We start from the raw sequence: 16,440 nt of genomic DNA on the forward strand, positions 1-16,440 counted from the left end.
AATAATAATAATAATATATTTATCTTCTAGATACATTGACTTAGTTTTAATTACCTTCTTTGTCTTTTAATAATGATATATTTAGTCAATAGACTAAAACAGTTTATAAAAACGTATCTTACATAATCCTTTTATATGACAAAAATAATGAGAAAAAAATAGCATTTAAAAGTGGAAAAAGTCCATGTTGAATGTTACATAAACATAAATATACAGTAATTAAAGTTTTTATTCGTGTGTAGAAATTGAGTAAATTTCAATATGGGAAAACCTATAAACCACGGTGAATATGACAGGCTTGTTGGTCCATAAAATTTTTAAGATCAGTTTTTAAAATATACACAACTATTACGGCTACTCCAATTGTTATTACAATAGAAAATGCTAGTAAATGCTTCAAGAAAGCGACATCACTTTGCAGCTTCATATTACTTTCTTTCAAATGCATTATCTGTAATGTATTGATTAATTTATTTATTAATATACTTTATCAATGTTACGTATGTTATGTCTTAAAAGGTAAAATGCAGTTGTGAATGCACGTGTTTAACCAATTAACCGGGAAATTATTTTTTGTTGGATGTCAAAAAACGTAAAAAAACGTGACTAGACAATAATGTGTTAGCATATAACCATACTAGGATTTAATTAATAAGAACGACGTAAAACATAATGCGTTTAACATATTACGTTTAAAAATTTCCATAGAGATAAAAGTCGTCATACACATTAGAGTTGTCTTTCTGATATTATGAATTATTTTGTCATATGCACTTAACAAGTTAATGAGTTTTAATTCCCATAATTATATTCACATTGATCTATCAAATCATAATCGATGAAGCAAAAGGTTTTAGCAACTACAATCTCTCTTTGTTTATTTAAACTTACTTTACGGAATAATTTATCTATTTGACCATTTTCTGATATTCCAGATGATAATATGGATTTTGATGATTCGTTACTTGTAATTCCACCATCACAACATCTTAATTTATGTTGTTCTGCTGGTTTTTCAGACTGTAAGAGAAAATTAATTAGTTTGATTGACAAATTGTTTGGATGGTATGTATAATTGACTTGTATAGACGTTACTTTCCACAATGTTGCTATTTCTTGAGATGATGCATTCGAATCTTTTAATGGAAGGCACATAACTAGAAATTTGTCAACATGTAACAAACCACGGACATTATACTCTTGCTGTAGAACAACTGAAATCATACGTTGTTCTTGAGGTAATAAAATTCCTGAACTTGGTCGTACTCTAAATTTTTCAGGTGAAGTTGTTTTTACCTATATATCGCAATATTTTAATATTTAAACAATATCGAAAAAATTTTACGTGAAAATGAAGACTCAAATCATACCTTGTAAGAAAGAGATTTATCAATAGTTACATTCTTAATTGTAATTGTTCCACAAATCTCATTTCCTGTCTTATTAAATATAACTGCATCCGGTTCTATAGATAATACTATAAAAAGATAATTATAATTTGTTAATACGAATATGATTTTTACACTTTCAATTAAAAAATGTGTTATACACTGCAAGACTTGCAGTACTTACATTGTTCTTCGACCTGTTGGTCCCCAAAGACAGTTGGGGATTGCTCTGTAATTGGAGAATTTTCTGCGAAGTGCACCTGTTAATTGCATACAGTCAAAGAATTAATTTTCTGAAACATCTTACAATTGTGTTTAATTGCCCGCAAATATTTCACGAATTTCTTTCAACGTACCTTCCTGCTATCAAGTTTACCATTCATTGTAGCATCTAAATTATTTTGTGCTTCTGATACAAATTTGAAAATGTATTCATTACTACCACCCCAACATGTAAGTATATCGTTGGAATCTACTAACTCATGTATGTTGCTTTTATGTACAAATTTAATTTTTGGGATTGCTTTAGGTGGTAGCCATGACTTTATAATTTTAAACGCAGTGTTCAATATCCATGGCATTTCAAAGATAATAATATAATTCAAAAAGTTTGGATAATAATTTTTACATAGACCGATCAGATACTTGATAAATTCCATATCCATGTTTAAAATACCAGTATCTGACATATCAAAGAACAGTGAAATTTGATTGCCATTAGTTTGTCTAAAACAGTACAGAAAAATAACTATTTCTCTATCTACTTTGATTTATCATGTTACCTTACCTTTCCAATCTTTCAAACCAATAAACAACAAGTTTCTGCAATTGACTAAAATCTTTACTTCCTTTAGTGTGTAATTTAGATCTAATAATAAACATTACTTTACCATCTTTATCTTTTCCGTAAGTGAAACATAAACCACTTTCTAAATAGTCTTTTCTGACAATATCCTCTGTAATCTCTGCGATAAAATATTTGAAAATGATATAATGTATGCAACACATTAACTTATTTATTTACATATAGAAAACATGAAAATGCAGTACACGTATAAACTTCTATAATATTTACCATTTGCATCAAATTTACTTCTCCATATGCAAGTTTCCCACAACATGTTAAGAGATTCTTGTACATTACATTCATTGTGCTCTAAAAACCTTTTCAACCAGTTATTATTTTCTTTAATTCTAGTAATATCTGCTGGATGAAATTCTGAAATTACATTTAATTAAATAATTAGTCGAAGTGGAAACATATCATTTGATATTTACGACGGTCAAATACAAGGGAACGAACAAAATAGCAACACTTCATCGTTTAATTTATTCAAGCAAATTGGTCTAGTTTTCTATCGAGTGAGTATTGAGAACATTGATCTTGGAATATAACACCAAACTTGGAATTTACCCTATGAATTACTCAGCTAAAAGATGACATTTATTTTCTTTTATTAAAAAGTAAAATCACTGTTTTATGAAATTAAAGTAAATATACACACTAGGATCTGGTGGTCCCTCGTCATCCAATTTTTTAAAAAATCTTTCACGGAGATCCACAATTAACTCTGTTCGCACTTCCATCTTCGAGATAACCTGGTATTCGATATGACACTTTGACCGGCAGTGAGATATATAACACGATAGTCAGACGATAATTGTTTATATGAATATCAGATCTGCGCGGTGACAGACGCGCATGTTCCACAGGCTACTGTATTTTATCGCTGAACGAATTAAAATAAAATATTCTTTTATATATATCTTAGATCAGACTGTACACATTTCCATGGACGCATACGCTATGTAGTATGGAAAAAAGTATGGAGTGAATCTTGTTCGAACTCGAACGAACCTGCTCCGGGGAATACTATGAATACTGATTTGGAAAATACATAACACACTATGAATTATTTCCCTATAAGGTTATATATATAATATTAGTCTCATTTATTATATCAATTATATTATTTAAGCTTGATTTTATTCGAGTTTGTTAATTAAGAATTCTTTGAAATATTACATTACTGTTTTACTTCTCTTTGTAGCTTTGAAATATTGTAAAGTTTATATTTTAAGAGTAAATGAAAATTTTTTAGTTATCGTATTGACGTCATTGGCAATAAATACGTTGTCTGCAGACATTCATGGATGTAACTTTTATAATTATAGCATATTACCATCATACTGCTTTAGTTCTACAATAGTAGAATAATTATATAATTATGCACATTTTGCTTGTTATAAAAGTAAATAGGAACAAATTATTATTACTGTAAAACTATTTTTGTTATTTGTAGTCACTTTTTTCTTTTTCTTAATATATATATGTGTGTGCACGTGTGTGTGTATATATGTAAGAATATTTTAGACTAAGGAAAATATCGAATAAATAGAAAAATAAAAAAGTTACATAGAAAAATTGAAGGTGCATATATAGCAAAATTATACACACACTATAAACTTTTGAAGAAACAGTGCTACTCTGTTAATTCCATAAACAGATTTCTTATTTCTTATGTATAAAATATTAGTCCTTATCTTCTAATATTAATTTTGTTTTATAAAGTCTCATAAATTTTGAGTATTTTCTTTACAGTTGATAGAATGAAAAAAAGGTAAAAGGAACTGGTTTGGGATGTTGGGAAAATTTCAATTAACATTTTAAAGTTCTATTGCGTTATCATTGGTCGATTTCATCTTTCATAAATTCATTATAAAATTAATTGCACTTAAATGCATGGTTTGTTATATAGTGAAATCTATACTTGATATGTTGACACAGTGATTTATATAAAAACGGTAGGGAGGGTGTTTGCATAAACGAAGTAATGTTTTCCGGTAAATATGCACACAAAGGCACACTGTATGCGATGTATATTTATGTGGGCATTAAAATATGCAACTAAGTTTTATATCGTATGACAATATGTATATGTATATACAATATTTGACATGTCAAATAATTCACAAATAGGTTTGCGCTCTCTCTCTCTCTCTCTCTCTCTCTCTCTCTCTCTCTCTCTCTCTCTCTCTCTCTCTCTCTCTCTCTCTCTCTCTCTCTCTCTCTCTCTCTCTCTCTCTCTCTTACACACATATATCTTTTTTGTCAACAAATAACAAAGGCGCGACATATGAAAATTTTAATTTACATGAAACAAAATTCTCGGAATATACGAAGTTGACTATTATGCACTTCTTATTCTAACAAAATTCTTAGTCAACTCATGTTGTTAACATAGAATTGTACAAAACGATGGGTATTCTTTTTCATATTACCGTGTTGCTTCCATCGCGGTAGCAATTAAAGAACTACCTGGATAGAACAAGTTTTAGTATTATTACAATAGACGTGGATACTTACGTATGTATGCGTGGGTGTACATATAATCCAGTCTGTAACTACTACTATTGTTAAAAACCATATATATGCATGTATATATCCACACACATATGGTATTTTATAAATACATATGGGGGCCATCCCATTTTTTAATCTATCATAGTCCACTCTTATATTAATAAAGGCATGCTAAAAATTGAACAGGCATACTAAGGTATACAATTCTTATAATGAGTTCTATCACAAATCTGTTGACATTTCATAAAAAATCTATTAAAAAATTAATTGGCATACATAATTTAATGATTTGTATATACAGTTATGCTATGATTGGGACCGAACTATCAACATTATGTTATAATATGCTGTGCACGAATCTTAACGTATTATGTTAATTGTATTTATTGCAAATGTCAATAAATACTTTTTTTCCAAAAAATCAGACTCACCCATAAATTATTTTAATAATAGTGTGTCATATGTAAAAGCCTTATACTGAATGCCTTTATCATAATAGTTGCAGACTAGGTGAACGGATCAAAATAGGGCAGCCATTGTGAGTATATGTATATTCGTTTCAAATTTATAAAACTCTCGAATGACAAAAATTAGTCACTTTGAGAGATTTGATAATATAACAGAAAAATTTTCAATAAAGATCTTTGAGAATATAACACATAATAAGTCTGTATAAAATATTCTGAACACTGTAACATTCAGATGCCATTCAAGAATATACCACTGATTAATATTCAGTTATTAAATTATCCATTTATGAATATTCATTTTTATACGGTTGTATTATTTTCCTTTATATTATTATTATTGTTATTATTATTATTATTATTATTATTATTATTATTATTATTATTATTATTATTATTATTATTATTACCTTCTTCATTTTTTAATGTAATTATTTCAGGTTTGTCTCGAGCAGACAGCATAGTAAGTTACCTACAGATCTGGATAATTTTAAATTTTTTTATCAATAATTGTCTACTTATTCAATTTCATTATCCGCATTTTTTATATAGGTATCCAAAATATTTACAACTTTACTCGCAGATGTTTCGATATTTCGTACTTCCTAAAATTCGATCTCTCTTTATGGTAAGAGTGAGTTCTGTTCAAAAACTACTAATTTCGTTCAGTATCCCGTGGAGTTGTTACTCGATTCTTTGAATCGGCAAGAAATCTGACATGAATGTAACTGGTTTGGATGAAAACATTCAGTTGCTTTCAGGATTAACCTCTTGCGCACCTTCACCGTCTCCTTCTTCGCGTGTCATGCTTTCTATCGGTGCTTGTGCATCCTCTACATTAGTAATGTTAGGGGATGGCAGTTGTCCAGGATGTACTGGTGGTGGCATAGACGGTGGACCATTTTGAGCAACTCCTTGAGGGAATCCCGTTTCTGCCGATACTAAATGCGATGGCATGTGTGGTGATGCAGTTTGAGATTTTCTACTTTTCTCACCCTTTCTCCATAACGTTATTTCCTAAGAGACAATTTAATTCGTCAAAGTGTCTTAATAGAGAGTTATATTAGAAGGTATCAGTGTAGGTCAGTTCAAGGTTGTCTTTTCCTTTTGCTCTTTCCAGATGTCAGAATATTTCACAGTCTCTATATGCTCTATATATGCTTGGGCTTGAATGAATAAATAAATGTGTACACAGCTTTGGGCGACCTACATTGATGCACTTTACTATAGTAAGCCAATATGTAGTGTCACTACTTGTTGTTGACCTACTTGTTGTTTGAAATATCTACGATCTTCCTCATCCATGAGAACTAAATTAAGATAATATCTAACACTGAATTTTTTATTGATGTCACGCATTGTTGGTGCTAAATCATAACCAGCTAAAAATACTCTTATTGGAATTGATTCACCTCGTACCGGTGCTCCATCCATTATTTCATATTTTGCTATAGTTTCATTTTCCGTAAATGTATGTGGACCTGAAAATATATATTCTATTTATGACTATAGTATAAATAAATTATAGAAAACAAATACTTGGAAAATAAAACACTTTTCCGAGCGAATGCGTTCAAATTGATTTAAAAAATAACATTGAAACAATAAGAAAGATTATCATAAGTAATAGAAAAGGATTTGGTGGATTAATTATACAGTACCAGAACCTGTAGTTTCTCGTTTTATTATCGCAATTTCCATATGTTTAATTTTTATTCTAACCAAAAGGAAATATATTTTCCCAACAATTACATCTTTTAAATGATATCTGTGAAAATAAAAATATGTAGATTTAAAATACATATGCTCAAATTCAATGTTAAATGTAGCATGGAAGCTTGAAAATGGATGATACAAAGTTGATGTGATGAATAATAGTGGAATAACTTACTTGCTTTTGTTATATTCAAATTCAATATGCAAACAGTCTTCGATTCCCACTTCCATTTTAATTGGATTGTTCATATCCGGATAGGAACTAAGAGTGTGCACAACTAATTCAAGTTCCTTAACGATATCGCTAAGTCTACGAACGATTGTTACTTTGAGAAAATATCTTAGCCGTACATTCGATCCAGTATAGCTTTCAAATGGTTTTTCGACGTTTGCAAATTCGAAGGTATATATGGTGTTATGGGTTAATTCTCCTGGCCTAGCTAATTCTTTAACTAGACTTGTGAATTCGTGGTGGTTCCCTCTATCATAATATAATTCAATTTGTCCAATAAATTCTACTTTTACACCCTGATGTTCCAATTTGCCAGCTTTCCTGAGACTAATATTAATCTGTGAATAATAATTCAATAATTTAAATAACTTTAATGGATTACGTGTTACGTGTAGTATTTTCATGGTGCACGTCAACTTTATCAAATTAAATAAGATAGCAACATATTTATCTATAGACATTGAGTCATATATTCTATGTATAACGTGGTATATGTTATCATTGTATAAACTTTTAAAGATATGTATAGACTCGTGCAAACAGTTATGTAAAAATCTTAGTTTTAACCATAAATAGGTAATGAGTAATGAGAAAAAATTAAGTAATTTTCAATGTACAGTGAACGTCAAGGAGACTAACGGTCTGCTTTCAGTAACCATCGTAGGTTATAAGCGGTACGAATACTGTGTCAATGTTTTCTACATTTTGTTAATATTTATTCATTTAGGCAATGATTTTTACCTTCCCTGAGACGGTCTCACCGTCGTAGTATAACAAGTGGCGCTCTTTTTTGCCATCTTCGGATTTAATGTCTGCAGTCTTCCTAGTCTCAGCACCATCCAATGTAATTTCTATGTCAGCCGACTGACCGAACCCAAAGAAACTCTGCGGGACAAAAAAAAGAAAAAAAAAAAAGAAAAAAAAGGAGGAAAAAAGTAAAAGTGAAACAACAAGCGAGAAACGCCGAATCTCATAACGTACAATTATTCCAAGTGTCGGATAATTTATCAATCAAAGAACGAGTAACATACCATTTTTCGTAAAAAAGGTTGAGCTTGTATAAACGATCAGGCGTTTTATCGTAATTGTGTACGCGCAAATAGGACCGACGTGTGGGATCAATAAAAAATCCTCAAAGGTAACATTTTTTCACGCAGAAACGAGGAAAAATTGTGTTATTTTTTGCTTGCTTCCTCCGAAAAGTCACAAGTAGCCAATATGGCTGCGCACTGTGGCCCCCACCCTCTGCCGTCTCCTGTCAAACTTCTAGCCGCGTGCAATACGACAGGCAACATTAGAACCGGTAGTATCTAGTATTATTCACGTTCATTCTTACTCTCATTTTAACGTTTCTTCTTCTTAATTGGATAACACACGTACAGCGCACACACGTAGCAAGCACGTATATCCCTTGGAACAGTGGTTCTCTCTCAAACATTTTTCGCCACGGCACCTTAACGAGCTAAAAGAATTTTACGACACCAGTTACCCGGTGGTTAAACTGGCTCGAATACTTACTTGGGTCCATTCCCATTTTATAGAAACGGATTCCGTTGTTAAATTGTTTGATCTTAGCGGAAATGAAATATTACTGCCACGGCACCCTTCTGGGGTGGTTAAGAATCCCTGTATTGGAAACATCTGCCCGTTTGAATGTCAGGTGCGTTCGTAATACCGTTCAATGGCGAATATTGGATGACGTTTAGAAATCAAGTTACATATCCACGTAATCTACACGTGATTACGTGTTCAGGTTCTGTTTTCAGTTCGTTTACTTTACGCTACATTTGAATCGCTCTAAACGGACAATCTTTTAAGCGGTCGAAGAGAGCTTTAATAATATCCATCACACAAGTAATTGTTTATCGATGGATATACTGCCTAGTCAGGCTAATTACGTGAAAGGTGAGAATGGAAAAATTAATTCTATTAGTTGATATTTATTGCGTAAACGTGTTTTAATCAAGTATTATAATGAAAGAGAATTGAAATAGAAGTAAACGCTTAAATATCGTTCGATTGTTGTGGATTTACGGAGGACAATGCGACTACTTGTGCACGAGGTTATATTTTAACGCTATTTTATTCTAACCTAAGTCTCTTAATTTTAGTGGGTTCAATTTTTTACAAACTTGCGATAATTATTTTATGATAAATGACGTATGAAATTTTATTAACAGTTGTGTCAATTTTTATTTTAAGCAAATAACCATGGTTGCGTTGGAAAATAATATCGGTGTCTCTTTATGCGATAAATAGTTAAGAATTTAGTAAATGAAGATAAATCATGGATTATGACTATATGTCTTTCCATAGAGAAAAGGATGTTCATAATAAATGTTATGGTGGAAGATTATGGTGTATAAAAGTATGTAAGAGCGTTTCGTTGAATTTAGTTCTCATTGCTTTCGTAACTAAAGTTTGAAAGCATTTTTCCATTTCAGGACATATGTGGAATCATATGCGCGGTTTTAACATGGTTGTTAATTATTTATGCAGAGTTTGTAGTAATGGCTGTCATCCTTATTCCCACGATAAATACTTTGTATTCTAGTTTAAACACTGCAATATTCCAGTCGCTAACATTTTTAGCATTCGCGTCTCATCTAAGAACAATGTTCACGGACCCGGTAAGCAGAGTTACATTTTAAAGCTATGTTGCTCAAAAGATTTTGCATCTTTTTAACAAAATTCTGAGATAATTTTCACACATGTTTTTTTCGTTATGTATTATAGATGTTTGATCATCCAATACTTTAAGTTCTTCTTGTATCCTTTAACAGAAACCTATAACAAAAGTTGTAGCAAAATGTCTTAAAAGCATTTTGGATCACTTATCGATTTATTTATTGTATTTTTAGATTTTAAGTGCATTCACAATGCTCTTACAATGCATATTTACTTGTTTATACTGCAGAACAAATGTAGAATTCTAAAAAACCTAGAAGAAATTTTTGATCAATCCAAAATACATATTAATTATTGTGTATTTAAAGGATATTAACAATTGGACAAAACATTATTTACATTTACAGGGTGCTGTTCCCAAAGGAAATGCTACAAAAGAAATGATAGAACAAATGGGATTCAGAGATGGAGAAGTAATATTTAAGTGCCCCAAGTGTTGCTCTATCAAGCCTGATAGAGCGCACCATTGTTCTGTTTGTCAAAGGTGATATAAATATGGGTATTTAATGGAATTTAGTTTGTAATATCCAAGAATCAGAATATAGCAAGATATATTTCAATTATAGATGTATTAGAAAAATGGATCATCATTGTCCATGGGTTAATAATTGTGTCGGAGAAAATAATCAAAAGTATTTCGTACTTTTTACTGTAAGTATCCTAATGTACATGTGTAAATTAATAATGACTTATAAATTTATTCTTACATAATTTGTTGCAGTTCTACATAGCAGGAATGTCATTACAATCTTTATTTTTATGTATACAACAATTTGCTACATGTGTAAGACAAGAATGGAAAGAATGTTCTATGTTCAGTCCACCTGCAACAGTGGTATTGTTGCTTTTTTTGGCTTTCGAAGCTCTTTTATTTGCTGTATTTACAGCTGTTATGTTGGGAACACAATTGCAAGCAATCTGGAATGATGAAACTGTATGTACATAGTAATTGAGAAGAAACTCGTAAACTCCAAATCTACTGTGTTATTTATATAATTATTCAACAGGGTATCGAACAACTTAAAAAAGAGGAAGCTAGGTGGGCTCGTAACAGCAGGTGGAAATCCATTCAAGCTGTGTTTGGTAGATTTTCAATTGCTTGGTTTTCACCTTTTACCTCGCCTCCAAAGGGAAAAACAAAACACGATTCTTACTTGTATTCTGTGTAATATGTTATTACGGTACGTGGCTGCATCCCAGGGATATTTAATATTTGTAAATATAGAAGATAGTTATATCGTGCATAAATCATGAACTCGCGTAAAAGTGAATAGAATGTTTGTAATTTTGTACTGTTACCTAATAATCTTATTCTATCGTGACCAGCTTCGCAAGGTACTTAAAAACACAATGACCATTTGACACACACACACACACACACACACATACACACATCTTAATTAAAATCTGTCAACTTGCAGGCATACAATAAAGTATGCTTCCTGTGAAGCTTTTCGCATTGAAACATTGGAATCATTGTATCGTGGTAGTGGAAACGTTAATTTGCCTTTTCTTCCACTAATATTTACTGATAATACTGGAAAGTGTTTATTGTACTAGCGTAATTCACGTCGTAAAAGTTAACATATAAATAAAACTGTGCGTCTGTATTGTGTATAAAGGAATACACGGAACATGACATTAACTTTATCGTATTATAAGTTTTAAAATAATTTGGCATTTACTGAAATCGATGTTTCGCACCTGGTTTTAGATAAAGATACATTGCACATTGTGATAGTAGCGTATTGCAATCCATGAATTTGATTAATCGTTGCGTTTCAAAAATTGAACGTAAGCTTCTTTTTCGATTCACCGCATCTCGATTAAACAATAGTGTCAAGCATCCAGTGATCAAAGACAACAAATACTTATTAATAAGACATACTTTGTTTCTGTTGACCAAGCATATCATAGTTTAATTTCATTTTCTTAACTCTTCGATTTTGTATTTCTACAGTGATACCTGATTTATTTGTGTAAATAAATTGTACAGTTTCTTACATTTACCAGCGTTATCCATTTATTATTGCTTTGTCATTGATTTTGTTGATTGATCTCGATTTCTCTTCAGTGCCAAATCGATTCGTTTCAAGGAATTATTTCGTGAAAAGTATATTTAACACTGTCGAAGAGAACCGTGTGGTTACGCGTTTTCCCCCCTGCGACGACTTCCAACTTTCTGCAGCAAACAGAGTTGCTCTTGGTGTTCAGCGTGGGGGCGCTTACCAGTGGCAAGGTCGTTAAACGTGTACAGGTGAAGAAACGACGTCTCTCTACGCTATTGTATGTGACCATTCGAGCGGCTTTCACTTTTGCTACGGATCACGTTCGGTAAGTCGCAACGAAAGAATGAAAACTTGTGGCTGTTCAATCTCTTTACGACAGGAAATCGACAGTTCGATATCGCTGCTTAAGTTCACCAAAAAATTGACAGGACCCTCTTCTTTTTCTTCTTTTGAGACCGTTTTCAATTGTCTACGAATAATACCCACGAGTGAAACTAAAATGAGATAATTAATTGCATTCAGTTTCATCGAATCAACGATACGTTCTAACTATATCTGATCAGTATTAATTAAGTGATTTTAATTTCGTTTACAAATTTTTATTCGTTTTTTCGCGTGATTTACGATTACTTTTATTCCTTAATTCATATTCGTAAATCCGATTATTTTTAGATGACTGATAAAACGTTCGTAAAAGTAAGTTAAACGTGCTTTTGTCTGTATTTCTTTTTGTACGTATATGTGTATCGCAATATATCCCTGTTTCACCTGAGGAGATGAAAGAAAATGATCGAGAAGCGCAAACCTGTTGCGTGCCCGCGAAATTAAAGATGAATAAACGCTTAACTCGCGTTTTATTTTATCGATCGCGTTGCCCGATCGGGATAAAGATAAATAGAAAACGTGTACTTATCAATGCGAATAATCAGAAGTCAATACATGCAGCTGTGTACGAGCACATGCACGCATCTATTATTTATTATCTTTCACTCACTATTGTTTTGTCGTTTACGTATTCAATCATGTATTCGCGTTATTAAAATCCTGCTAAGTTAAGTTCATATTTTATCCGTCCGTATCGGTAGGTTAGCCGCGTTTAATTACAGTTGAACTTTGTTGAATACTGTTTGAAATTTTCTTTTATTTTGGGTAACTGCATAATTTCATCGTTTCAGCGTTGCAATCAATCGTTCACCAGAGCACACGAGCCGGAGTATGGCTGCTTTTACATCTTTCATGGTATGTTTCTCCATTTAATCTAGTCTGTTTTTACTACTTACTTTTACTATTTTTAAAGATTGTGCACAATTAACAGATGTTAAAATCTTAGTTTAACTGTTGGTGCCTAAGGGCGTTTAGAAGGAGAAAGCTTGCAATGCAACAACAATGCGGAATACAAAGAAACGAATAATATTGTTTTTGAGTGTTTTGATTATTTGAATAGATCAAGATTATTTCTGATAAATGCACGCCTGACGAAAAGTTTCACCGTATTTCTACCGTATATTTCTACGATTGGTGCGACAATTCAAAGCCTGCCGTAGTCTAAGGGTTAATAGAATTTTAGAGTGTGTCTAAGGCGCGATTCTTCTTTTTTCGTTCTTCCTTCTCTTTTTGTTCTGTTCCTTGTTAGACGTTCGCAACTGTACACGAAGCAATGCGCTTCAACGGTGACGCTAATAGTAAGGCTAATTTGATATGAAACTTTTTCTAAGCTTTGGTATGGTCATCAATTTGATATTATGGAAGTAAAAATGATATGTGTATATTAATATACCTAGATAACAGAAGGTGTGAAAGTCAAGGTTTTGTTATTAGCTTTTCTATTATGTGAAATAAGAGGACTTGAATTGTGTTTGATCCGATGGAAATATTGTTTCAGAAGTGTAAAGTTATCGCCCGAGTTTTCATCAGATATCTTCTATACGGGATAAAGATCTGTTTACATTGCTATTTACGAGACACGCATATTCATCTAAGCGTTTAACACGTTCACGCCGGGGTGACCCACCGGTGGGTCACACTTGACTGTTCCGTGGGGTGGCGTGACCCACTCGTGGGTCACGCGTTTTCAAAAAATTAGTCGTTAAAAAAAATATGTGCTTGATGCGAGAAATGTGCACTCAAAAAAACGTAGATTTTCGCCCCGGCGTGAACGTGTTAATGTACTGTAATAGCCACATAAAAGAAACTTGAAACACTTTCAGTGAAAAAAAAAAGGAAAAGCCACTTACGTTTTTCGTAAGAATTCTAGCGAACAACGTGCCAGGCGGATGCTGACAGAAAAAGTTTGCGATACTTGTCATGTAGACTTGTAGGCCCGAGTATTCTAAGTAAAGCCGCATATATTCTATCATACACGGAATCAATAATGCGGGAAACTTGAAAACGTAATACATATTAATATCAGAGGCTTTTAGGAATTAGATTAGGTATCAGAGATTCGGTCAGTATTTTACTACCAAAAAGGTAAGTATTATATGAAAATGCTAAACGATCAGTTTAGGTTAAGTTAGTTAATTAAATTAATAAATTCATTCTATTACAGATTACAAGTTGCAAGTCGAAAAATGATTACGTTTTTCATCAATTGTTTTTGTATTTGTTTAGCTGCTAGTGGGGGCGTTACCTATTTTCAAAGGATACCTATATAATCATATTTAAATACTGACCAAAAGGGATTAAAATTTATGTGTATCGGATAATAGTTATAAATAATCTACTGATTTTAGATAAATTCATATTACATCGAGCTTGAGTAGATAAAATACATATTATTTGCTTTACATTTAAGGAAAGTATAATCAGGTATATTTATAATTCCAGCACTTCTTCTTCGTTCTAATATCTTTGGCGATGGCTTACGATCCCAACGATAAATCGTTAAAAGATACCCTGTTACCGGAAGGACAGTTCGAAGCATTCTACTTGAAAGGGTCCCAAGCGGAAGAGCAAAACGCTGTGAGGCCACCGCATCTTCATGGCTCTTTTCATCAGTACAAGCATCCTGGCCTGGTTGGTGTGCCAAACAGTGCAGCTTATGGTTTTCGTTTTGATGGGAAACGTCGTTTCAATTACGATTGAAGAAAGTATCGAACTCTTCGAATATCGGTTTACAATTTTTCGTTTGCGAGAGCCTTTGCAGCCTCATTTTATCTTTACATTTCGTAATAGTTATTCGGAGCTGCAACAAATAAGTATCGTTTCAGTTTGAAACCATTCGTTTTCAAAACCGTTGAAAGTGTCACGACTGATTGTGCTTATAATAAATACTAAACAGTTTGTATGTACAACAAAACGCCTTTCACCAAAAAATTGCCATTTGTAGATTACACCTGTGCTCTCAGTAGAGAACTGAGAAACACTTCTGATCTTGTGAATGAAATACAAAAGGAGACAGCAAATCTATGTTTTATTGCAATTTATTGATACGTAGAACGCAAGATTCAATAAAAAAAAGCTATAATTTTCCAATGTTCACCCCTATTAACGGCAGACATTTTTCGACCACTTTTACCCAGAATAAGATTTCCGTTTTCATCGACTTTTTGTCATCTTCTGTACAACTTAACGCGCCTGTAACGAGCCAAAGACTTGACGGTTTCCCCTTTTTCTTGACTACGACCGTTCGGTTAATCGTAATGGCGTCGCGGCGCCCATTCCTCAGACGGGTTTGTCTCACATCTATTAACCACCGCAGGGGGAGAAACAGGTCTGGTTAGACAGTTGCACGATTAGTTTAACTGGCTGCACGATTACTTGAAAGTTTAGCCTTTTACCTTCACCATTTCTGATTAAAAGACCAATGATATCTACTTGGCTACATGGACAGAAATATAAAATCCAGCACCTCGTCCAATTACGGGTGGTGGGAAAATTCACTTTCTTTGAGATCGGTGGCAATAGTGGTGGAAAGAATCGATGCGATATTCATGAGTCACGAATATACCGTGTATATATAACATTTTGACAATATAGTACGCTTTCAGTTATTTAATGTTATCCTTCTGCGAACGGTGCGTTTAGAAACGAGAATTCTGTCAAGTCTTACCATTTGAAAAGGCGATTTTGTCAAAATTTCTTTTCATCTGTTCTTTTCGGGATGTTTGCTGTACAAAAGTTACAAAATTAATGTATTTTTTTGATTCCGCACTAGTGTATGTTGCGACAGTAAATAATGTTTTAAACAACACGTATGAACTGCTCTTGGAAATAATTTTGCAACAGCTGTAGAAGTCGCAGATTGCGATTTGAACGAATTAGGAGAGAATCTTCTCTGAAACTTGTTATCACACATTGTAAATTCCATTTTTCTTTCAACGTGTTTGTTCAATTGAACAATGGACTGTTCGTTGATACTGTACATGTTGCAAAGGATATGATAAACAGTATTGGAATTTTAAATTCACCTTTTTGCGAAACAAATTCATCCCTTTGCAAATCAAGTACTTAATAAGAAATAAAGAATTCCGTTTAAAAAGATGCAAATATTTTTTAAAAGTAATTGTTTAAAAATACACTTTTATCTAAAAGTAATTGTAATACAAGTTAATAGTAATACAAGTACTACTTAGTA

At 32.4% G+C, this 16,440-nt stretch overlaps 4 protein-coding genes across 4 annotated transcripts; 2 read left to right on the forward strand and 2 right to left on the reverse strand.

The window, feature by feature from the left end:
• Nucleotides 1-211: 211 nt before the first annotated feature.
• Nucleotides 212-3,087, reverse strand: LOC143432098 (motile sperm domain-containing protein 2). The gene is made up of 9 exons (XM_076908906.1): nucleotides 2,894-3,087; nucleotides 2,464-2,607; nucleotides 2,176-2,353; nucleotides 1,745-2,114; nucleotides 1,573-1,648; nucleotides 1,371-1,477; nucleotides 1,096-1,296; nucleotides 892-1,020; nucleotides 212-451 (listed from the first exon to the last, which is right to left on the reverse strand). Exons 1-9 carry the CDS (start codon nucleotides 2,973-2,975, stop codon nucleotides 272-274), a joined length of 1,467 nt encoding a protein of 488 aa, XP_076765021.1. The 5' UTR covers nucleotides 2,976-3,087; the 3' UTR covers nucleotides 212-271.
• Nucleotides 3,088-5,630: 2,543 nt separating this feature from the next.
• On the reverse strand, nucleotides 5,631-8,491 carry Vps26 (vacuolar protein sorting 26). Its single transcript, XM_076908905.1, has 6 exons — nucleotides 8,199-8,491; nucleotides 7,909-8,052; nucleotides 7,111-7,505; nucleotides 6,881-6,987; nucleotides 6,489-6,700; nucleotides 5,631-6,236 (listed from the first exon to the last, which is right to left on the reverse strand). Exons 1-6 carry the CDS (start codon nucleotides 8,199-8,201, stop codon nucleotides 5,967-5,969), a joined length of 1,131 nt encoding a protein of 376 aa, XP_076765020.1. The 5' UTR covers nucleotides 8,202-8,491; the 3' UTR covers nucleotides 5,631-5,966.
• A 530-nt stretch (nucleotides 8,492-9,021) lies between these two features.
• LOC143432095 (palmitoyltransferase ZDHHC3) lies at nucleotides 9,022-11,860 on the forward strand. The gene is made up of 7 exons (XM_076908897.1): nucleotides 9,022-9,072; nucleotides 9,370-9,535; nucleotides 9,612-9,797; nucleotides 10,203-10,339; nucleotides 10,422-10,506; nucleotides 10,577-10,789; nucleotides 10,863-11,860. The coding sequence occupies exons 2-7, from the start codon at nucleotides 9,455-9,457 to the stop codon at nucleotides 11,022-11,024; spliced, it is 864 nt and encodes a 287-aa protein (XP_076765012.1). The 5' UTR covers nucleotides 9,022-9,072; nucleotides 9,370-9,454; the 3' UTR covers nucleotides 11,025-11,860.
• A 2,841-nt stretch (nucleotides 11,861-14,701) lies between these two features.
• Nucleotides 14,702-14,974, forward strand: LOC143432099 (uncharacterized). Its single transcript, XM_076908907.1, has one exon. It carries the CDS (start codon nucleotides 14,721-14,723, stop codon nucleotides 14,946-14,948), a length of 228 nt encoding a protein of 75 aa, XP_076765022.1. The 5' UTR covers nucleotides 14,702-14,720; the 3' UTR covers nucleotides 14,949-14,974.
• The last annotated feature ends 1,466 nt before the right edge of the window (nucleotides 14,975-16,440 follow it).

This window comes from Xylocopa sonorina, unplaced genomic scaffold (genome assembly GCF_050948175.1).
Source record: "Xylocopa sonorina isolate GNS202 unplaced genomic scaffold, iyXylSono1_principal scaffold0027, whole genome shotgun sequence".
NCBI classification, from domain to species: Eukaryota; Metazoa; Arthropoda; class Insecta; order Hymenoptera; family Apidae; genus Xylocopa; species Xylocopa sonorina.